General features: G+C 41.0%; 1 protein-coding gene and 1 long non-coding RNA gene across 12 annotated transcripts in view; one reads left to right on the top strand and one right to left on the bottom strand.

Moving 5' to 3' along the window:
* Positions 1-877: 877 nt before the first annotated feature.
* On the bottom strand, positions 878-13,303 carry LOC125754185 (uncharacterized). Of its 6 annotated transcripts, none has more exons than XR_007407740.1 (3): positions 12,964-13,294; positions 11,075-11,195; positions 878-2,171 (listed from the first exon to the last, which is right to left on the bottom strand). It is a non-coding gene; the product is annotated as an uncharacterized LOC125754185 (long non-coding RNA). The 6 variants fall into 6 exon arrangements; XR_007407739.1 differs by lacking the exon at positions 878-2,171 and adding an exon at positions 5,060-5,272; XR_007407743.1 differs by lacking the exon at positions 878-2,171 and adding an exon at positions 5,060-5,272 and having other exon boundaries at positions 11,075-11,189.
* Positions 13,304-13,930: 627 nt separating this feature from the next.
* CNOT6L (CCR4-NOT transcription complex subunit 6 like) overlaps positions 13,931-24,120 on the top strand; it is a 113,871-nt gene continuing 103,681 nt past the window's right edge. The window contains exon 1 of one of the 6 annotated variants that reach the window (XM_049104911.1): positions 13,931-14,089. Coding sequence is in view for 1 of the 6 variants with exons in the window: in XM_025427068.3 (XP_025282853.1) it covers positions 14,307-14,311 (5 nt within the window). In the remaining 5 variants the exon portion in view is untranslated. The other 5 variants (XM_025427092.3, XM_025427068.3, XM_035709540.2 and 2 more) reach the window with 5 other exon arrangements.

Genomic DNA, 24,120 nt, shown 5'->3' with positions numbered 1-24,120 from the left:
TCTATTCACTTTAAAATACTATATCTGAAAGTTGTTCATAAAAAACAACACAATGTGGATATGGAGCACAGTGTAAGATATACACAGGATATAATATTATAGATGGGAAATTATTTTGGGGATTGGGCCACCAATGTAGACAAACTAAATAAAAATGTGGAGTATAATTCTGGAAAGAAAACAAATAACAAAATTATTTCTATTTCAGAAAATAGCATAATCTCCTTTTTTTGGCCAAGGGAGAAGCAGGCTTCATGCAGGGAGCCCGATATGGGACTCGATCCTGGGTTTCCAGGATCACGCTCTGGGCTGAAGGCGGCGCTAAACCGCTGGGCCACTGGGGCTGCCCCATAATTTCCTTGATGATTATTTTAAAGATCAACTGGTAGAAGTTTGCCAAAATTGTTTTGTGTAGGTGCATCAACGGTTGGTATTAGTTAAAAAAACAAACAAACAAACAAACCCAAAAACCTAATGTTTAACATTTAAAGAGTTATTCTAGGTTATATAAATCTCAAATTTCAAAACGTAAATTATTTGATGTGTGGAATATCTGATGCAAAATTTTAACATCTAGTTTATTTGCTCTACCATACAACTGGGCCACAGTTTCCCACACAAGATGGTATATAAAAACTAATCTTAATAAACATACAAAGTAAAACAATCAGGACGATAAGTCTACCATCGAAATAAAAACAAAACAGTCAGATAATGGATTTTAAAACCAAATTAATGATTAACTGACATATAAAATTCTTAAGAACAAAAACAATACTGAAGTCTGTATTTTACCAAACAGTAAGTCTCCACCTGCACAAGTCATTATGCTATGTTTCTGGGTGGGTGAGGGCGAATGTCATCACCTTGATCCAGGTTCCACATCAGTATTATTTATTGTTAATCAACCAGATAGTATGTGTCTTCTGATGAGAGGCAATATGGTAACATATTGATAGATAGATAGAACATATCTATGAAGTATTCTAGCCAAAAATATTTAATTTGAATCAATTAAAACTTTACATATAACAGCCCATTTACAAGAAACACAGGGGACAGTGGAATTAACCAAATGATAACACAAGGAAGAAATTAAGTGTGACATTCTCCAGGATAATTGTCCCAGTTCCTTCAACAATCCAAGGTCAGAAAAAAGGGGCAGTACTTGGTAAAGAGAAACTTAGCTGTATCAACTCTATGCAATGTGTGGTCCTGGATTGGAGAGCGGTTTAGACAAACCAGCTCTAAATGATATTTTTGTGTCAGTAAGAAATTTTTAGATTATATTCTATGTGTTAGATAAACATTTACTAAAATAGGTGGACATCATTGATCAAAGCAGGCTACAAAACAGTATACACAGTATGAGTTCATTTAGTTTAAAATTGTGTATATAGAGAGAACCAGGAAGACAAACATCAGTAAGGTGTTAAATATAGTGATAATGTAATGTTTTTATTTTTGTTTGTCTATATTTTCTACAATGCGAATTCATTAATAAAGGGCTATTAACAATAACAACAACAAAATATATGGCCCTTAAGGAAATGAGGTTCCGTATGACTTAACCAGGTTGTGTATTAGGGAGGAAATTTGACAAAAGCTAAGTTTTTCTGGGTCTTGATTCTGCAAGTTAAAGTTTCTGTCCCACTCCATTCCTATCCCCCATTCTTCTCTCAGTCAAATATTTCTGGGAGTCTTTCACAATTTAAGAGTAAACTCTTCTTATCTCCTAAAGACACACAGAGAAAAGGAGTAGGCTTCTTTCCTCTTTTTAGGAAATTTGGATGGAACTCTTTTACTGCCGCGTGCCTTATTCACTACTGAGGATAGAGGAGTGGCAAACCAGATGGGCTAGGGCTTGACATCCACTAGGATACAATTTACCGGTGGGTAGGGCTGCTGGGTCAAACGTGCAACTCTGAGCTTTTAAATTTTTTTTTTTTTTTTTTTTTTTAATATCAGATGGAGGAGATCGGGTTTCTAGCTTTGATATGCTAGCTCGACATCTGGGCAGAGCCTCCTCAGCACCACACAGCATGAGGACATGGCCTGTCGTCCTCTCTGTGTTCTATGAGTAGCTAAGCGGTCTGTCCACCATTCTCTCTCTTGCTGTTCCAGCTTCTCACATGCAATGGGGTAAGTCAGCCAACCAGCCATCTTCCTTTCTGGGGGAAGAAATTTTTGTTTCAGCCCAGTAGTGTAGCTAGTTCAAAAATCTCTTCTGCACAGTAGGGGACATATTTTTAGAGGCTATACTAAATGTACTTTGTTGACAGGAAAAATCCCAGTAAAGTGTAATTGGTTTCTTTTGTTTGTTTGTTTTTGTTTTTGTTTTGTAATTGGTTTCTGAAAGAAATATAAAAATACTTCACAAAAAAATTACAGAAATTTTAGAGCACATGAAGTATCCATTTCTCACAACACTTGAGGAAAATTACGGTACTATGTATGCTTTCAGAATAACAGGCCAAGTAGTAGAATATTGATAAAATGTACCTGTTTTTCTACCTCTTTGTTTCTTCATGCACTCCTACTTCCCTATTGAATATTCTGATATTTTAATTAAAAAGCATTTAATCAAAATCAAAGTCAAAATAAATCCAGAGGTGAACATCTACATTCTTTTAGAAATTTGGAATTTCATAGAAATTCTTATCTGAAAAATCATCCCTTTAGCAACTGTCTATAATTTTATTAACCGATTCACATATCCATGTGGGGCCTGGGTTGATGTTATATAACCTCTCTATGATTTCAATCTCTTGTTCATGTTTGGTACACAGAATTGCAGGTTGCCCTGAAAAATGAGAACAAGAAAAACAGAAAAGCATATCCTCCACAACACAGTTAGCATGAAAACACAGTGACATCTGGTATTTTTGGTTAAGCAGTTATATGGGTCAACCCATGCATTAGCATATAATTTCTTCTTATCCACCAAAAGAGTTGGTCAGGTAAAAATATTAATTTAGTTGATAAGACAGTTATAAATACTGCACTATCAAAGGAAAGAAGTATGGAAGAAAAAACGTAAGGTAGGTGGTAGGTTTTTTCTGGGGAACTGATTAGGGTATGTTATCAGAAAACTCATAAAGAAGAAATTCATTGTGCGAAGAGAACCAAAAGAGACATAACTTCTTTTAACCATTTATTTGTCTTTGTATAACATATTATAGTAGATAGCATTTTAAATTATTTATTATTTCTCATAATATTTACACTTAGTATCTCTACCTTTAAGTTGTTTAGGGTATATAGTGTCTTGATTTTATTTCACTGTTTTTGTTTTTCTGTTTTTTTTTTTTTTTTTAAAGATTTATTTATTTATTCCTGAGAGATAAAGAGAGAGAGGCAGAGACACAGGCAGAGGGAGAAGCAGGTTCCTCTCAGGGAGCCCAATGTGGGACTCGATCCTGGATCCTGGGATCATGCCCTGAGATGAAGGCATACGCTCAACCGCTGAGCCATCCAGGTGTCCCAATTTCACTGTTTTTGATGAAGCTGGGAAATGACAGTCCTGGCAAATTGCCAAAGGTAGCAAACATGTTTAATGGCAGAATTGGAAGTAGAACACATCACTCCTGTCTCCCTAATTCAGTGCAAACAGATGTGTGTATTTCCACAATTTTTTGGGCCATGGTTACCTGGAGATGTCTGTTGAAGAAATTTTTCTTTCTTTTTAAACATTTTATTTATTTATTTATTTTTTATAAAGATTTTATTCATAAGACACACACACACACACACAGAGGCAGAGACACAGGCAGAGGGAGAAGCAGGCTCCATGCAGGGAGCCCAATGTGGGACTCGATCCCAGGACTCCAGGATCATGCCCTGGGCCGAAGGCAGATGCTTAACCGCTGAGCCACCCAGGTATCTCAAGAAATTTTTTGAAGCAAACAAACGCTTTAAGTATTTTCTACTTGTAATTATGTCTTTTAATTATGTCAATGTGGTTTTATTTTAATGTGTTTTGTTTTTATGATTTTTACTTCTGATAAAATCTAATGGAAGGTATCTTTGGAAGATACACATTATTATGACTCAAAATAATAGAACTCACCACAAGCCTGTATACTATATTTATGAATTTAGTCAAGAAACATTGTCTACTGTTGTCAGCTTAACAATTACTACTTCACTTGTCTTCATGCTAACTTTGTAAGTACATCTTATACTTAGGTTTCAGATGCAGGTAAGGAATTTGGTATAGTGAGATGCAGAGCCAGAATTTGTATCCTGTCTTACCTCAGTCTTTCTTTCTTTTTTTTTTTTTTTTTTAAGATTTTATTTATTTATTCATGAGAATACACAGAGAGGAGAGAGAGAGAGGCAGAGACACAGGCAGAGGGAGAAGCAGGCTCCATGCACCGAGAGCCCGACGTGGGATTCGATCCCGGGTCTCCAGGATTGCGCCCTGGGCCAAAGGCAGGCGCCAAACCGCTGCGCCACCCAGGGATCCCTACCTCAGTCTTTCTTACCCCAAAAGCCATAGAATTTCTACTGCACCAAATAAAACGTCAGAGTCCCTTCTCTCAAAACGTGGTGGGTATCTAGATGGGGAGGGACATATATTTGGTTGTGGGGGGGGGATACATAGAGTAAAGCTTTACAAAAGAAGGAACATTGGACATGGTGCTTGACAGGTGTGCTTGTTTTCATTATGTGGAGATAGGCTGAGAAGTGGAAGCTAAGAACAATGTCAAACAAGGGTACAGAGTGGGAGTCAGGGCATATGCAGGGAACAAGTTTGGATGGAATTAGGGTGTGTGAAGGAAAAATGTGCTAAGTTTGGAAAGGTGTCTGAATCCAGGTTCTAAAGATCCTTGAGCAAAAGGCAGTGGGGAGCCTTTACTAATTACCATTGTCTTAGAAATATAGGTATGAATACAAAACACTCAGCCCTAAAACTTTAATGGTAACTTTTAAGGTTATCACCGTCTTCTTAAGGGGACATTTTTCTTTTTTAATTTATAAAGGGTAAGAGAATCCTTCTACTTGATAACTCAGAATTTATATATAGAGTGTTTGGCATACCAAAAATAAACTCTACTGACCATTTATTTATTTATTTAAAAAAAAGATTTTATTTATTTATTCATGAGCGACACAGAGAGAGAGAGAGAGAGAGAGAGAGAGGCAGAGGGAGAAGCAGGCTCCATGCAGGGAGCCCGATGACTTGGGACTCAATCCAGGTCTCCAGGATCTCGCCCTGGACTGAAGGCGGTGCTAAACCACTGAACCACTCGGGCTGCCCTCTACTGACCTTTTAGAAAGAGAGAGAGAAAGAGAGAGACTGAGAGAGAGATTGATTATTGGCTTCCAAAAACAGACCATGAAAGTTTTATTGAAAGTATCTTGCTTTAATTTAGATAAACAATTTTAAGTTTGCTTTATTAGAATTTGAACTTTTAATTATGAAACTCAGTACAATGCCTTAATTCTATTTCTTTGGACTCATCAACCATCCAATGTCGAAATGGTGGATTGTATGTATGCTACACCTATATTGAAGCTTCCCATTTATTTATGGTGGCAGTATGTTTAACTGAAACAGTCTTTCTCAGCTTACCTTTCAGCTAGTTGTGTCCTGTCATCAAATTTGGGCCAATGAAATCCAAGGAAATATTTTTTTCAGGTGGTCGTCTAAGAAAGTGCTTAGAGATGGGGATAATTTTTGCTCTTCTAGGAGAATGCATGGGATAGTTGGAATCCCAATGGCCAATATCTCAGATAACCTCTTTGGTACCTCTGGACAGAATAGAAACCTGTCCTTGCAGATGAATTAGGAAAAGTTCCTCTTCTGGTCAGGTGAATTAGCTTGCAGTATATAGATCCCACTCACTTCTTGGTCAGATGCCCTTGCAGTAAACAAACTGCACAACTGTATGAGGTGGCCCAGGCAGCTGTATTGGATACTGAGGCAGGAAATGGAGCCATGTTCTTTTTATTTTTTTATTTTTTTTAATTTTTTATTTATTTATGATAGTCACACACAGAGAGAGAGAGAGAGAGAGAGAGAGAGGCAGAGACACAGGCAGAGGGAGAAGCAGGCTCCATGCACCGGGAGCCCAATGTGGGATTCGATCCCAGGTCTCCAGGATCGTGCCCTGGGCCAAAGGCAGGCGCCAAACCGCTGCACCACCCAGGGATCCCCGGAGCCATGTTCTAAGGAAAGCAGGGAGGAGACAGATTCCTGCTGAACATGGATGTGCCATTTCAGCTCTGAATCGACTCCTACCATAACTTCTTTTATGTGAGAGAAAAATAAAATTTAAGTCACTCTTATTTATGATTTCTTGTATAGCAGCTAATTACTAGTAAATTAAGACCAAATAGTATGGTTTAAGAAGGGCTACTAGTAATTAATCAATTATACAGATGTTTCTTGAGCATTATGTATCACTCTGTGATGTGCTAGGAATAAAAACAGGGCTTAAGATCTACTATGTGAGATAGATGCATACTTACATATATAATTACAGTATACCATGATATAGTTGCTCAGTTTGCATTTTGCACATAGACATCTGGCCAAGAAGTGGGTGCGGGCTGGGCTCTGATAGACTGCATTCACCCAAACAGAGAATCTTTTATAGTTCATCTCCACATATGAGAGGTCTCTTCTTTAAAGACTATGATTCAACCAATAATAATGCCTTATCATTCAGTGATTTCCAAATTTATTTAGCAGTAGTCTTCTCTGAAAGAACTCTCACACAGAAACAATGTGTTAATCCGCATGCTTTGGTTGTACAGGTCTAGCTCAAATTAGATGTAGAAGAGAATTTACTACTTAATCACATACATTGTAATAAAAGTGGGCACAGTGTGCTAAAGAAATAAACAGTAGGGCTTTTATTTTTTTTAATTTTTTAAAAAAATTTGTTTATTTATTCATGAGAGACACAGAGAGAGAGAGAGAGAGAGAGAGAGGCAGAGAGAGAAGCAGGCTCCATGCAGGGAGCCCAATGTGGGACTCGATCCCAGGACTCCAGGATCAGGTTCTGGCCTGAAGGTGGCGCTAAACCACCGAGCCACCCTGGCTGCCCTCACAGTAGGGCTTTTAGAGATGGCTCCATAGAGGAAGTGATGCTTGAGCCAAATCTTGAAAGATGATTTCAAAAGGAGGACAAAATGGGAAAGAGCATGCCATGCTGAATAAGTAGCTTGTGCAAAGAGAACTAAAAGAGCATGTCCTGTTTTGGAAATAAGTGGTTCATTAAAATCAGGGGTGAGAGAGAGAGGCTGAAAGTTAATGGCTTCAGGTGGTGGTGACAAGGGAGAGGCAGATCATTAAGGCCATATATGCTTGTGAATTTGCTTTTAGTTTATAAAGTATGGGAAGTCATTGAAAGATTTTAAGAGCAAAGTAAAATGAATTAGAATATGTATTAAAAAGATGTTGGGATTATACTTAGTAGGGATGCATTAATAGACAAAATGCAAAAACTTAGGCAAGAGGATTCAGGCTGGCCTACGACATTAGCAGTTCACTGGGATGGAGGGAATAGATTATTGAAAGTATTTAGTAGGTCAAATTGGTAGATTTTGGTGATGATGGGAGAGAAAACTTAAGGATGATTCCTAGGATTCTGCATTGCGGAACTATTCATATGATTACATGACAACTAGTATGGTGGTACCACTTAATTTTTAAAGATACTATTTATTTGCTAAGAGAGATAGAGGGGGGGAGAGAGAGAGAGAGAGAGAGAGAGCAAGGGGAGGAGGGGCAGAAGGAGAGGGGGAGAGAGAACCCCAAGCCGACTCTGCACTGAGCATAGAGCCCCATGTGGGGCTTGATCCCACAAAACTGAGATCATGATCTGGGGAGAAATTAAGAGTTACTCCACTGAACTACCCAAATGCCCCTTAGTGATACCATTTTTTTTAAAAAGATTTTATTTATTCATGAGAGACACAGGCAGAGGGAGAAGCAGGCTCCATGCAGGGAGCCCGATGTGGGACTCAATCCCGGGACCCCAGGACCACGCCCTGAGCCAAAGGCAGATGCTTAACCGCTGAGCCACCCAGGCGTCCCGGTGGTACCATTTTAAATAAGAGGCACACAAGGCCAGCAACAGGTTTTGGAGGAGAGACGACGAACTCAGTTTTAGGCATACTGATCTTGAAATATGTATAGACTGTCCAGGTGGAGATACCCAGGAGGAAACTGACAATGTAGGTCTGAATGTGTGGAGAGAACTCTGGATTAGAAATGTAGATTGGAAATTATAAGCATAAAGATGGCAGTTAAAACCTGTAGATCTGACCATCTTAGACTCAAAGAGTATGTTTGGGTCCCATATGAAAAGCATGTGAGAGGCTGAAAGAGGAAAAGGCATCTATTATGGCCTCCATGCAGGCAAATAGCTTTCCACTATGCAATCAGTAAGTGAAATTGCCACTGTTGTGATTTATTCTTTTAGATTAAGGTTCTCTAAGTAATTGCCTCTTAAAAATACCATTGGGAGGAATTAAACAGGTGACAGGATAGTGTAATGAAGAGAACAACTGAGCAAGGTATCTAGAAATCAGTTCCTAACACTGACTTTGACAGCCATTGACTGCCTGTGTGATGTTTAGCAAGTTACTTTGCCTTAGGTTCCTCATGTAGAAAAAAGGAATTAGGACAAGGTGACTTGTAACGTTTGGTAGACTATGATTCAACCAACAATAATGTCTTATTATAGTTTGGTTCAGTGACTTTCAAACTTATTTAGCAGCAGTTAGCCTTCTTTGAAAGAACTTTTATGCAGAAACAACGTATTAGGATGTTTTCGTTTTAAGGTCTAACTCAAGTTAGTCTGGAAGACAATTTACAAGTTTAACCGCACTATGTGAAAAGGTGCAACTGGACCCCATGGGTGACTGGAAATTCAGATTGGTGCACCACCAGGACTTGCTATCTCTCCTTTCATCTCTGTGTAATGGCTTCATTCCACGTAAAGCAGCATGTGGCCACTTGCCATTATCAAGACTTCCTTCTTTTCTCAGACTACCACTGTAAGTGGAATAGCCCTTCTTTCCTTAAGTTCCACCTGAACACATCCTGGGAAAGAGCGCTGTTTGCTTGGGCTTGTGTCATATGCCCACCCTGTATACAGCCAAGAAGTTTGGGGACTGAGCTGCCAGCTGCCACTAGAGTCACCTGTTTATAGAACAGGCAGAAATAGTTTCCCCAAAAGAAAGGAGCACTGTTTGGGATGCCTGGGTGGCTTAGTGTCTGCCTTTGGCCCAGGGTGTGATCTTGGAGACTCGGGATTGAGTCCCACGTCGGGCTCCCTGCATGGAGCCTGCTTCTCCCTCTGCCTATGTTTCTGCCTCTCTCTCTCTCTCTCTCTCTCTCTCTTTCTGTCTCTCATGAATAAATAAATAAAATCTTTAAAAAAAAAAAAAAGAAAAGAAAGGAGCACTGTTTGTAGGAAAAGGAAAGTTACCAGGGAGACAAATAGATGGTCAATATGTAAAATAGAAACATTCTAGTTGAAGTCTCACGTATCTGGTCTCCTCTGTGTATCCTAGGTGGGTTTGAAAATCCCATGAGGATCCTTGGAATACAGCATTAAAATAATTGATTTTATTGATTGGATAGCATGCCAGGTGCCTACAAGTCCTTGACAAACTGAAGTAGTAGATTTTTATTGATAGTGGTAGTGCTTAACTAGAAAAGTTTTGGAATAAGGAAAGCACAAGAAAGAGTGGTGCTGATGTTGATGGGGCTGGGATGGAGATTCTGAATATTCAGGGATCAAGGAACTCGAAATGGGAAATATAGAAAGAGGAAGTAAGGGGTCACCAAGATGAACTTTGCCGACTTTGCTATTTTATCTGGAACTAACATATCATATGGCACACTATATAATGAGAGGAAAATGTTCATCTTTGGCCAGGGTGGTGGGATGGTCTTTGGTGTCATCCACAGTCATTCCTGAGAAAGGAACAAAGGGGAGGCTGATGGAAAGACAGGATGCCCTGTCAGAAGGTCTGGGAAGTAAAAATTCAAGATCATCTTGGTTAATACTTGTTTAAAAGTTATACTAATGAGTATCAGGTAAATTACATTTAATTATTTTACTAATTACATCTTACTAAATAACTTATATGTGATATTTTCTTTAACAATTATGTGGCTATTAATAGAAAAGTGTATTGAAATCAGTAAAATCAAGTTTAGTTGAATCTTTATCAAATAGTAATAATATTCTTAAATAAAAAACTTTAAACCTTTCCCTTTTGAGCGAGCTGTTCAACAGAATTTCAGAAAATAGATAAAACAACATAGTTCTCAGGGATCTTATAGATCCAGTTACACTACTGACAGAAATAACATGTAGAGATCTGATTTACTCAGATCAAATATTAATTGCTAATTTGGAGAAGACACAGGTGGTCACTAGAACATCAAGTACTTTTTTTTTTTAATTGGGAAGGAATGAACAATTTTGCAACAGTGCAAATAAATATAATTGTTGTTTCAGAAAAAATTGTACCTCACAGTATTGCTATTACCAATTTTGTCAAAAAGGCCTTACTTAAGCCAGAAGCTTTCAATTGGATAAATCACTTTTCTTTAAAGAGAGATTTTTATATTGTGTCATTTTTAATCTTATTAAAATTGAAATGTCTGATGAACATGAAAAATTCCCATGAAATGAGATGTCAAAACAGGTTACCATTTGGTTGCAAACTTTGATCTACTATAAAACTGCTTTTTAAAAATGGCTTAAATGCTAATTTTTTTTAGTGCTAGTGTTTTATTATTAGAATGTCTTTTGAATTGGAATGAGTTTTTAAGTATCAGTGAAGATTTAATTTCTCAGCATCTATACATCGCCAACTATTTGAAAATTATTTCTTTGATCTCTATCTCATAGCAAATGAGAAAAACAACAATCTGTTTTTTGGATAATACAGTTATATTTATTAATATACAAAAGTTTTGCTTTCCTTTTGTTTGGTGAGTCAATACATTTGCTATGGTATAAAGAGAACATTCCTGAGAATAGAGATTATTTAAACTTAACCTGGGGGTGCCTGGGTGGCTCAACGGTTTAGTGCCTACCTTTGGCATGAAGGGCCCAGGGCATGATCCTGGAGTCCTGGGATTGAGTCCCACATTGGGCTCCCTGCATGGAGACTGCTTCTCCCTCTGCCTGTGTCTCTGCCTCTCTCTTTCTCTGTGTCTCTCATGAAGAAATAATAAAAAAAAAACAAACAAAAAACTTAATCTGCATTTGCCTTTTTTTAAATAAACACCTACTGTTCTTAACTCTGAATATCACAATTACAATTATTCAATGGATTGTGATCGTTTACTATACAAAATTTAAAGAGCAACAATGAACATCTCCCACATAAACCTGAGCTTCAGGACCAGCACATCACACCATTTACTATTAGCACTTCCTTATCAGCCACAAAGGCTATCCCTTCTTCCTTCGCCCTAGTCCTTACTCGCTAGTTAGCCTGTGAGAATGACAAGATATATGGCTCAAGTAAAAGGCCAGTGCCATCAGCCTTATCCTCCTGGGTATTGTTGTGACTATTTATTTTGTATTACCTTTCATAATTTCATTTCTGGTTGCTCTGTGAGAATTTCCTGTTTAGAGTCTGTTTCCCCTACAACCATTGTGAGCTACTTAAGAATAGGGACTATATATGCTTATCTTTGTATTTCTGAGGCTAAATACAATGTCTGGAACATAATATCCTTCATAGATCATTATTATATACAAAGAACTACGACTTTATGTATCTATAGGTATTTGAATAAGCTTAAATCTTTGAGGATATGCCATCATCACATTTATATTTTTCAGGTGTTTATTTTCCTATTTTCTTCAACAGTTGGTAGTGTTTCTCCTTGGGGGGTGGGGGGGTGGGGGGGAAGTGTGTGTCAAGGAGAAATGCTATGGCAAAAGGCCATTCAGGCAGGTTTACCATTCTGGGCTCCAGAAGTGACTTGTTTCTTTGTTGTTTACAAAGTCAGAGAGAACTATTCATATATACCAGTCTAGATTGAAGACAGTTGGGAATGAATGAGTGAGGCTTCTTTTAGGATCAAGGCCATTTTAACACCTATTACAGACGCTGGAACGCGACTGCTACACAGGGAAACAGAAACTTAACGCGGGTGGAAAACAAAGTAGTCCACAGTCCTCCGTCCTAAGGGGCTTCTTTACTCACTTTCTGGTGACAAAAATGAAAGAGGTGCAATTGTCCTTTTGCAATGATGGACTCTTAATATCTGATTAGTTCTGGCTAAATGATGGTGTGTGTGTACCATTCCTTTCCCCAGGAGATGAAGGCCTTTGGCATTCAATAATAAGGCCTAATTAATCGCAACCAACACAACGCGCTTAGTATGCTAAACACTACCCCTGTGTGGGGAAAAATACGCTAATAATCTACCCTTATGCTGCTTGTTTTAGTGCACAAGCCTGGAGCATGCACCGAGGGAGTGTGCAAAAGTGCAATAGCACTACTCTGCCTCTAGAGTCGGTATGTTTTGTTTTGTTTTTTGTTTTTTTGACTACCTACAGGTGGTAAAAAAGCAGAAGCCAACCCACAGAAACATAACTAGACCCGAGAAACTTAAAACGTCAAGGCCACCTTCGCCAAGCGAACATTAATCTTTCTCTACGTTTTGATGTTTTCGCTAAGGGGGCGGGGGGGGGGAGGGTCACAGCCAAACACACGTAGTTGTACCGCGAGAAGGGAGAATCAGGCGATGAGTAGGACGGGGATGATGGCGGAGCGTCAGAGGTTCCTCAGTTTACCTTTCGCGACACAACTTCCAGGTGTTTTGCGTTGAACCAACCAACCAACCAACCAACCAACCAACCAACCAACCAACCAACAAAAACGCCCCATCGGAGATGTCAGGAAACCTTCTCCTTCCGTCACTTCACCTCACCTCACCTCCCCTCCCCTCACCTCACCTCCCCTCACCTGACGTCTCGTTAGCTCCCGAGCAGCGCTTCCCGCTCAGGCCGCCTCAGGCCTGCGAGCGGCAAACGGCGCCGCGTCCGGCAGGAACACCGGGCGAGGAGGGTTCGCCGGCCTCCTCCGCAGCATGGCTCTGTGGACGTGGACGTGTGACGCCCCGCCAGTCCCCCCAGCTCCGCCGGCCGCTCGAGCCAAGAAAAGAGAGTAAAAAAGCGATAAGGGCAAAGGAGAAGACGGGTGAGCGCCCTGGCAGCCACGCGCGCAGGCGCGCCACGGCCCGCGGCGGGACCGGGGACCGGGGACCGGGGGGCGGGGCCGAGGCGCGGCGCTGGAGCTCCGCCCCCTCCCCTCCCCGCCCCTCCCCTCCCTCCCTCCCTCCTCCTCTCCCCTCCCCCTCCCGCTCGCGCTCCCGCTCGCGCTCGCGCAGGGGAGTGTCTGAGCGCCGCCAGCCCCTCCACGTCAATCAACCCTCCTCCTCCTCCTCCTCCTCCTCCTCCTCCTCCTCCTCGCACTCTCCGCACCTTGTTATTAATCCCAATTCCGACCTCGCGCGGACGCCTCTCCCCGGCCCTCGGGGTTGTGAACGTGGGAGCGGGAGCGAAGGCACCGAAGGCACCGGAGCCTGGCGTCCCCGAGCGGCGGCGGCGGCAGCCTCGGGCCCGGCAGCGGCAGGCGCAGCAGCAAGCCCCGCGGCGGCAGCAGCCCCGGCGCCCGGAGGCCAAGGCCAAGGCCGGGCTCCGCGCCGCCCTCGGAGTAGCAGCCGCGGCGTGGGAGGGAGCTCGCTGCGGCGCTGGGCCGTCGCGTCGGGGGCCGCGGCCGCGGGGCCTCTCCTGGGCGCCCGGGGTCACCGTCCCGCCCCCCGCCCCCCGCCCGCCTGCCCGCTCCCGTCGGCCGCCCTCTCCGCCGCCGCCCCTGCCGTCCCTCAGGCGGCCCGGCCCGGCCCGCCCGCCCCGCGTCCCCTCCGGCCGGTGCCTCTCCCCCCGGCGGGCTGCCTGCATGTCTTTGCTGCCCTCAGCCCCGCCGCCACCGCCGCCGCCGCCTCCCCCGCCGCCGCAGCCCCAGCACCAGCAGCAGCCGCCCCGCCGCCGCCGCCGCCGCCGCCGCCCGGACCCCGGCGCGCTGAATGCAGGTGAGGGGGGGCGCGGGCCCTGCCGGTGGCGGCGGCGGCGCTGCGCGGCGCGGCGCGGCGGGGCGGGCGGGAGCGAGGCCCGCCCGTGGGTGTTTGTGTTTGCGTCTGCGGCCGCGGCCCGGAGGGAAGCATCTGTGGGGCCGGGCGCGCGCGCCGCCGTGTCTCCCCTGCCGCGGGGAAATGGCTGCTGTTGCTCCGCCTGGGCCGGAGGAAGAGAATGAGGTAGAGTGTCTGCGCCTCGGAGGAGGGTCGATGTGGGGGACACGGAAGCGTCCCCGGGAGGTGAGGTGGGAGAGCGACGAGCGTGCGTGAGGCTGTGCGAGGTGAGGCTGTGGCGGGCGGGGAGGCGGCCCGGGGACCCGGGGCCAGTGGGCGTGTGTGGGGCCGGCGCTGGCGGCCCCGGGGTGCGGGGCGGGTTCCGTGTGTCCGGGACCCCCGAGGGGCGCCCCTCCCCCGCCCCCCCGTTCCCCTCCCCCCTCTGTGGGCGCCGCGCGGGTGAAGCTGCTCGGCCGCGGCGGGCCCCGACCGGGCCGGACCGGACCGGGGACGCGAGTGTGTGCGCCGCCCGCGCGCGGCAGCCCAGGCCGGCTGAGCTGCGGGTCGGGGCCGCGCCGCTGCTCCCGGGCCCGGCAGGAAGCGCGCCGGCCTGCAGCGCGGCCTAACCGCCTCGGCGCCCGCCCGCCCGCCTCCCGGACGCCTCCCGGACGCCTCCCGGACGCCTCCCGGACGCCCCGGCCCGCGAGCACCCGGGGCGCTGCCTCGGGCCTGGGCAGGTGAGGAGGGTCGGAGGCGGGACGCGCGCACCGCCGTCGCCTCGGCCGCCTCCGCGTCTGCTGAGGAGAGAGGCGAAGGCTTATTTTGGCTCTGGAGCTGCAGGCTCTGCCCCTCCGGGCGGCGGGACCCGAGGGAAAGTGACTCAGAGCGGTGAATCTCGGGAACACTGGCTGCGGATGGAGATCCCTTCGCCCCGTCCCTCCGCGAAGGCCCGGTGGACGGACTGTGTACACGTTTTCAGTTTTCGTCGCACATATTTTCTCGTGGGGGACATGAGTGCGATTTTTAAGATAAAATTTTTTTTTTTTTTCCCCCCCCGAGACGCGAGGGAAGAAATGGAAGCTGGCTTTCCTGTCCTGCGGTGTTGGTGGCATTGGATCGATTTTGTGCGTTTGAAATCGTTTTATCCTGCCTCCTAGGGGAAAGGCGTGCACACGCGGAACTGAGGAGGTTGGTGAGGAAGAGGAAGTTACTGTAGCTGTCATCGTCCCTAACTCGGCCTAGTTATCTTAGGCTGTTGAGATGGATTGTGTTCAGGGAGTTTAGCTGAGCCGTTTGTACACGTTGGAAGCACAGTATTACATTTTACTGCCTTACTGCTTCTACTTATCTATATTGCCGATCAGGATAGTCGTACAAACAAACACGTCTCACGCACAATCTCCAAAACCTAGGTCAAGGAGCCTTTATGTTGTCTACCCAGGGTGTGTGTGTGCTCCGGGGAAGCTATTTTTGAGAGTGGTCTAAGCAAAGCGGAACTATGAAGATAAATCTGCCAATAGGTGTGCAGTGCGTTGTAGACCCAAATATAAATGGTATTTGAATGATTTATTTGCTTTACTCCGCCCTCCTTCCGTTTGCATTTCGTAAGCTCATCTAGCTGAGACCCTGTGGATGAAGTCCTGATACAGATTTGATCCTTGCAGACCATGCTCTGTATGATGGCCGGGTAGCCCTGTTTCTAAAACTGGTCTCACAAATGTTCCAGGCCGTGCACTGGGAACAAGAGTGGAGGGAAGAATAGGAGTGGAGAGCTGTTTTCTGGGACCACTGCTGGAAAAACAACATGTGTAGTTGAGTGGAAAAAGGACTTGTTTTACCTCAGAACTCTGGCTGTGCCATTTTTCTTAGCTGTTTGACCTTAGCAAGTTACCGAATGTCTGTAAGTCTCTGTTTTTTTTTTTTTTTCCATTTGTAACGAGGAGATACCTTTATAGTAAGGTTGTCCTGAGGGTGGAATGAAAAAACATGTTTGGCACATAGTAGAGGCTTAGTTAAATATACCTCCCGCAGCCCTGATTGTGGGCATTGAAAAACATGTGTAAGGACAAATACCCATTTGATAACTGAGAGCAATATTGTGTAATTGTAGGTTAAAAATCAAGGCAGTAGAACATTTCAGAGTCCTTTGATAATATATAAGGTATATATAAACTTTTAATGTTTTTTATGTCTTTCCTAGAAATAAGACTGTCATTAAAGTGGCCTAGTATATTAGTTTATAGAGACTGTCTAGTCATACTTTTTTTCCTCTGTATTTTTGAATAGGCCATCTCTCAGTTTTACTACTTTTATGATTCTGGCTATGTAGTCCTGGAAAAAATTGTACTGTATATAGCACATATACATTCCAATACAATCAAGCATTAAAATGGATCAAGAAACGAGAGTTTAGATTACTTTAACAGATTCATAAAGCATAAGTGCCAAAAAATTGCTATGTAATTCTTTGAGTTCATGTTGACTGATTTGGTAAACAAAAACTTCTTGGAATACATTCTTGGATGGTTTAGGGAAAAATCCTCAATCAACTTTGAATAGTTTTCCATTTTTATTACTCTCTGTGGAGTAGTGAATGTGCTGTTCATTTATTTTTAATTGTGGTGGAGAAAAAAAAATGATACAGAGTTTAAGGTAAAGGCAATGGAAAGGTTAAAGAAGGATTTTTTTTTCTTTTCTATCTTTTTAAAAATTATTTTGGTGAAGGCAGGATGAAGAGAATGTGAGGAGTTTCATTGGGTTAAGTTTGTAGTATGTCCATTTACTAAAGCCAGGTTTCCAAATTAGGCCTTATTTTTATTTATATCAGCAATGGTAAGCTTAAAAAAAAAAGACACTTGTAAATCACTGAAATTTTAACACTTTTGTGAAGGATAGTAGGGGCAACTTTATTAGAATGAGAAATGTCATGGTTTTGTTAAAGTATGTGTCTTATGGGCATGTCTGCATTTACAGTGGACAGAATTATCTGCCATATGGTTATATTTAAAGGAAGAATTCTTAAGAATTATAGATGATAATAAAATAAGTAAAGAAATACAGTGAAATAATAGATAATTTTTAATACTTTAAGAACAATAAAATAGAAAATTTTGTTTTAAACTACATAGACATTAGATGTTACAAAGTAGACATTATGAATCACAGTGTTTTAAAACAATGATTTTTTAATTTGGGAAAAGTGAGGAAAACATTTCTTTGTAATCATGAAAATATATTGAACTAAAATATTAAGACATGTGGACAGTAAATTTATTAACCGTGGAACTGCTCATGCTATCATTGTTTAAAGTAATTATGTTTCAACAAAATCAAGGTGGAAAATTGTTTAGATTTTAAAATTTAATGTTACTTAAATGGGCTTTTAAACAAGCTTTCCAAAATATCCCTTACAAATGTCTTTAATCAGGGGGAATTGAAATACTTAAGGCTTTGTGTATGTATTACTCTGGATAATGCTAATTAGGGCAATAAATACACCAGAATTTCAGTGGCTTAACACATGTAAGTTTGTATTTTGCTCACATGTAACAGTTCTGTGCAGGTGCTCCTGGTTAGCAGGCTTGTGGCTTTCCTCCATGTGGTATTTGAGGGACCCACACTCCTTACATCTATGGCTCTAGCATTCTTTAGGGACTTGGAGCCTTGCCTGTTACTTACAGGCCATTTTTTAAGAACTCCCAGACTTAAAGTGACAAACATCTGCCCACATTTGACTGGTGAGAATTTGTCATAGAGTCTTATTTGAATGCAAGGGGGAGGAGAATGTAGTCCCCAGATGGTGGTGGACAGCTTGGGGCATTTTATGATGTTGCTTTAGATGGTAGTGTGTATTTATGAAATTATGTCAAAAGGGTGAGTTATAATACTTAAAAATTGCTTTCCATCTTCCCAAAGAGTAAAATTGGGGCAGTTGGTAGGGGGGAGAGAAGGAAGGAGTTAAAGCTACAAAAGGAAGAAGAGCTCTCTCCTATGAAGAATGAATGACAAGTGAAATCTAGCTATTTAAAGATACAAATTTTACAGAGAACATAACAATTGGATTTTATAACCTTTAGTAACGTCTCTCCTTTACTATCTAATTATCTACTGTCATTGTAGTCTACTGGGTTCTGGCTGTTTGAGTTTTTCTCTTTGTACTTTGAAATCAGTTGACTTTGAATTTCAGTTCCTGGGTTACAGTTTCATGGGAACACAGTTTTGAATATTTTACTTTCTCGTATTAGGATAAAATATTATTATTACTTTATACTTTAAGGAAATATTTAGGTGGACCTTACTATGTTTTATTGTTTACTATTGCTGTTTTTATAATTCTAAAGTCATTTTAATATATGTGAGACTTCACTCAGAACAATAAAATCATTGAATAAACAACAAAGATTTAATTATTAACTTGTGCTCATGGTTCATGATGAGAATACTACAACTTTCTTTGATTAACTGCACTAACAGTGAGCCTCTGGCATATTAAATGAATTTTATCTCTAGACAACTTTAATTTTAATTGAATCATAACTTATTTTTTTATTACCTAGGATTATTGTAATGTGAAACTTTAGCTCTATGTTCTCCTTCACTTATTTTATTATTTATTTATTTTTAAAGGTTTTATTTATTTATTCATGAGAGACACAGAGAGAGGCAGGGACACGGGCAGAGGGAGAAGTAGGCTCCCTGGGGGGAGCCCAATGTGAGACTCCGTCCCGGGACCGTGATAAGGACCTGAGCTGAAGGCAGATGCTTAACCACTGAGCCACCCAGGTCCCCCTCCTTCTCTTATTTTTATTCTAAACGGTTTGGTTAAGGATCTGAGAAGTCATATATCTGTATTCCTCCAAGGAAGACTTTTGAGTAGTCTTGTTAATACCTCCATGGTACATATTTTTAATATTTTGCATTTTGAAAATTCAAGCCTTTTTTGGGGGCCCATTCTGAATCCATTATTATACTTGGTTCTAAAGTATGAAAGAAATAAAAGAAACCCTTGCAAAGCTTGTAGGTTATGAGGAAAGGAGATAAAACTTGTAATTTATTATTTCAAAGCAATGAATGAACAAGCCCAAGTCACTAACTACAGTATAAACCGCAGACATTCTGAAAGGGAGTAACATGAAATAGAATGGTGGATGGGTCAGGGACTACTTAAAAAACTGAAAATATTTTTTGGGTAACAGCTTTTTTTTTTTCTTGTTAAGATTTTATTTATTTATTCATGAGAGACACAGAGAGAGAGAGGTAGGCAGAGACACAGGCAGAGGGAGAAGCTAGCTCCATGTAGGGAGCCTGATGCGGGACTCGATCCCGGGAGTCCAGGATCACGCCCTGGGTGGAAGGCAGGCTCTAAACCAGTGAGCCACCCAGGGATCCCAGGTAACAGCTTTTTTGAGATAGAATTCACTTACCATAGAAGTAGCCTATTTAAAATATGTAATTCAGTGATGTTTAGTATATTCATAGTAGTGCAGCCATCATCACAATTTTAGAACATTTAAATTACCTGAAATATAAATCCTATATTCTTTAAGGGTATTCCGCCCCCTTCTCCTATACCCTTACTTCTAGGCAATCGCTGATTTGCTTTCTGACTATATTTGCCTATTCTGAACATTTCACACAAATGGAATCTTAATGTAATATGTGGTCTTATTACAGGCTTATTTCACTTACCCTGTTTTCAAGGTTTCATCCATGTTGTAGTAATTCATCCTTTTTATGGCTGCATAATATGCCATTGTATGGATATACACTACATTTTGTTTATCAGCTAGTGGACATTTGGGTTATTTCTATTACTTGGCTATTATAAGTAATTCCATTATGAACATTCATATACAAGTTTTTGTGTACATAGTTTCAGTTCTTTTGGGGAAATGCCTAGGAGTGGAATTGCTGGATCATATGCCTCTATGTTTATTTTCTCCTTCTTTTTTTTTTTTTTTTAAAGATTTAATTTTATTTATTCATAGAGATAGAGAGAGAGAGGCAGAGACACAGGCAGAGGGAGAAGCAGGCACCACACAGAGAGCCTGACGTGGGACTCGATCCCGGGTCTCCAGGATCACGCCCTGGGCTGCAGGTGGCGCTAAACCACTGTGCCACCGGGGCTGGCCTATTTTCTCCTTCTTTATTAAAGATTTTATTTTTTAAGTAATCTCTATACCCCGTGTGGGACTCAGACTCAACCCTGAGATCAAGAGTTGCATGTTACACTGACCAAGCCAGCTAGGTGCCCCATGGTGCCTCTGTGTTTAAAGTTTTGAGGAACTTCTGTTTTCTAAAGCACCCTCACTGTTGCCTGTCCCTACCAGCAGTATATAAGGGCTCTAGCTTCTCTACTCCTTGCCAGCATTTGTTATCTTTTTGACCATAGGTCTCCTAGTGAGTGTTAGTATCTCATTGTGGTTTTGATTTGCATTTCTCTAAAGATGCTGAGTGTCTTTTCATTTGTTTTTTGCTATTTTTGTATATATTTGTTTTGAGAGATGTGTATTCAAATCCTTTGCCCACTTTTAAATGAACTATCTTTTGTTACTGAGTTGTAAGAGTCTTTTATATATTATAGATATAAGTATTATAGATACAAATATTTCCTGCAGCTTGTGAGTTACTCATACAGATCCTTGATGATGTCTTTTGAAGAATAAGTTTTAGATTTTGATGAAATCTTAATTTTTTATTGATTGTGCTTTTTGTCATATCTGAGAAACCATTTATTAATCTAAGGTCACAGAGATTTACTCTTGTTTTGTACTAAGAGTTTCTTAGTTTTGGTACTTACATTTAGATTTTTGATCCATTTTGAGTTAATTTCTGCATATGACCTGATATAGGGAGTCTAACATTGTTAGAGAGAGACAAACCATGAGAGACTCCTAACTCTGGGAAATGAACAAGGGGTAGTGGAAGGGGAGGCAGGCGGGGGGATGGGGCGACTGGGTTATGGGCACTGAGGAGGGCACTTGATGGGATGAGCACTGGGTGTTATACCATATGTTGGGAAATTGAACTCCAATAAAAAAATACAGTAAAAAAAATTTCAGTATCACCTTGTCAATTTCTGTGAAGCCAGCTGGAATTTTGATAGGAATTGTGTTAAATCTGTAGATCAATTTGGGGAGTGTTGCCATCTTAAGTATACTAAATCTTCCTATTCACAAACATGGGTTCTTTCCATTTATTTAGCTCTTCTTTGATTTCTTTCAGCAAGATTTTTTTGCAGTTTTCAGAGTCTTAAGTTTTATACTTATTTTGCTGCATTTATTCCTAAATATCTTATTCTTTTAGATGCTATTATAAATTGTTTTATTTTTGGGTTCATTGCAAGTGTATAAACATACAGTTGATTTTTGTCTATTGATTTTGTACCTTGCAACCTTACTGAACTTGTTTATTAGATCAATATTTTAGTTTGTTCCATAGCATTTTCTGTATAACAAAGGTCATGTTACTTGTGAAGATAGTTTTTACTTCTTTTCCAATCTGGATGTGTTATTTCATTTTCTTGTCTCATGGTCTTGGCTGAAATCTCCAGTACATTGTTGAAAAGTATCAAGAACAGATATCCTTGTCTTGTTCCTGATCTCAGGGGAAAGCATTCAGTCTTTCACTATTAAGTATGTTAGCTGTGGGGTTTTCATAGATGCTCTTTGTTAGGTTGAGGAAATTCTATTTCTAGTTTGTTGAGTGTTTCCTCTCATGAAGGGATCTCTGGGGTGTTAGGGTTGAGTTGAGGGAAGTATGAAATATGGATTACAAAAGTGAAGATATCATGTCTAGTAATGAGTGTCAGGTAATGATGCTTTAACCTATTTGAGAAAGAGGAGCTAGCTTTCACCACCTTCTTTTCCCTCATTTCCTCCCCTCCCTACTCCTTTAATGTTCTCTAATTGCCTTCTCATTAATCCATGAACACATTAGGAGGCTCCTTAATCTTTCACTGAAGATTTTTTGAATAATTCAGGTTTCTTGAGTAGTGGAAAATGCTGTTTCTTTTGAAAAATATTCAGTTAGAACTGTGGGGATTTTTTTTTCCTGATTACATTGATAGCTAGAGTGGAGGGGGACACAGGAAGCAGAATACTAAATCATAAATGAGCTAACTATAGAATTAAAAAGATGGGAACACACTTTTGTGATTATTGAGGGTATTGTTAATTAAGAATTCCATATTTACTTGGGACTTGGTTATTACCTGACTTTTTCCCAAAATATTTCAGCATGAATGGTTTTGTTTTTGTAAGTTTTCTAAAAAACCTGATAACTTTATTAGGAAATTTTGCTCTGCAAAGTAAGCTTATGTTTCCTTTGTTTTTTTTTTTAAGATTTTATTTATTTATTCATGAGAGAGACAGAGAGAGAGAGAGAGAGAGAGAGAGAGAGAGGTAGAGACACAGGTAGAGGGAGAAGCAGTCTCCATGCAGGGAGCCTGACCCGGGACTCGATTCCAGGTCTCCAGGATGAGGCCCTAGGCTGAAGGCGGCGCTAAACAGCTGAGTCACCCAGGCTGCCCAAGGTTATGTTTCACTTATGGTGATTGCCCTTTAAGTTTTGGAACTTAAATAGTGTTCCCATGCAGCTACATTCTGATGAAATTTTTTTTTTCTTTTTAAAGATTTTATTTTACTTAATCATGAGAGACACAGAACAGGAGAGAGAGGCAGAGACACAGGCAGAGGGAGAAGCAGACTCTATGCAGGGAGCCTGTCGTGGGACTTGATCCCAGGACTCCAGGATCACGCCCTGAGCCAAAGGTGGCGCTAAACTCCTGGGCCACCAGGGCTGCCCAAAAAAATGTTTCAAAAAAAAAAAATAAAAACAAAAACAAAAAAACCCACTTATTTTAGTCCATGTTGTATGTCACAGAATTAAATAACTTTGGGCTTAGCCAAGAATCTTCTTGTTTACAAGTCAGGATTAGAAAGTGGTAATATATATATATATATATATATATTTTTTTTTTTTTTTTTGTATTCTCTTTTGTAGCAGGATACGTTCCAATTTTTTTTAGATCACATTAAAATCTCACTAGAAATAAAAATTTATTTTTAATTCTTTTGAAGAAATAAGTGCACTTTGCTGTGTGAGGGACTCATTGTTCATACTGAATAGATGCCAGGTATTTTGGGGCTTTCGTATTGTTAACAATAGAAATTGGTGACAACAAAGTAGAAGTTATAACACTTTATATTCCCTTACATTCATCTTTTGCAGAGAGAACCTCTCTCTGTAATCTTACAGTTTAGAATCTTTTTCTCTTCCCACATTACTTAAATAGATTCCCTAAATGAGTAACATAGATCAGAGTTATATAATACTAGTTACAAATACTACTAAGAGAACAGAACTAAATATAGGCTATACTAAACTGGAATGTCCCTTTATACAAAGACTTTCTTGAGATCTTTATGTATATATTCATTGCTGTCTGATCATAATGTTTATATTTAAAAGCAAAAAACTGGCAAGAGTATGTTCTGCTATAGGTTCATATTAGTGCAGTTTTCTGCAACTTACAGAATAATATGTTGTGAATAATGTACAGAATGATAATCTTGAAACAATATAAGAATTTTAATCACTTTAAAGTATTAGACTCTAAAGAAATATTAAGTTTCTATTGGCTATTAGCTATTTTATTCAGGGTTTGGAATATAATTTTTTTTTTAACTGGGAAATGGAAGTTATTTATTGGACTACTGAGAACTAAGAACTATGAAAAGCCATACCCTTCTCTTTAAATATGTAATCTCAATTAGTTTTCATGAAAATCCTGTGAAGTAGAGTATGATCTTCACTCTAGAGGTAGGCAATAATGTGAGCCCTTGGATCCTTCACTTCCTAGCTCTTCGGAGAACTCCCTTTTCCATGTTTCAGTTTCCTCATCTGTAATAGGGAGATCATAGTTCTTACAGAGTTGTTCTGAGCATTAAATCAAGTAATACCTATAAAGTGCTTAGAATAGTATGTGGCACATC

This window comes from Canis lupus, chromosome 32, assembly GCF_003254725.2.
Source record: "Canis lupus dingo isolate Sandy chromosome 32, ASM325472v2, whole genome shotgun sequence".
Classification (NCBI taxonomy): Eukaryota; Metazoa; Chordata; class Mammalia; order Carnivora; family Canidae; genus Canis; species Canis lupus.
This window is presented reverse-complemented; position numbering and strand designations above follow the sequence as displayed.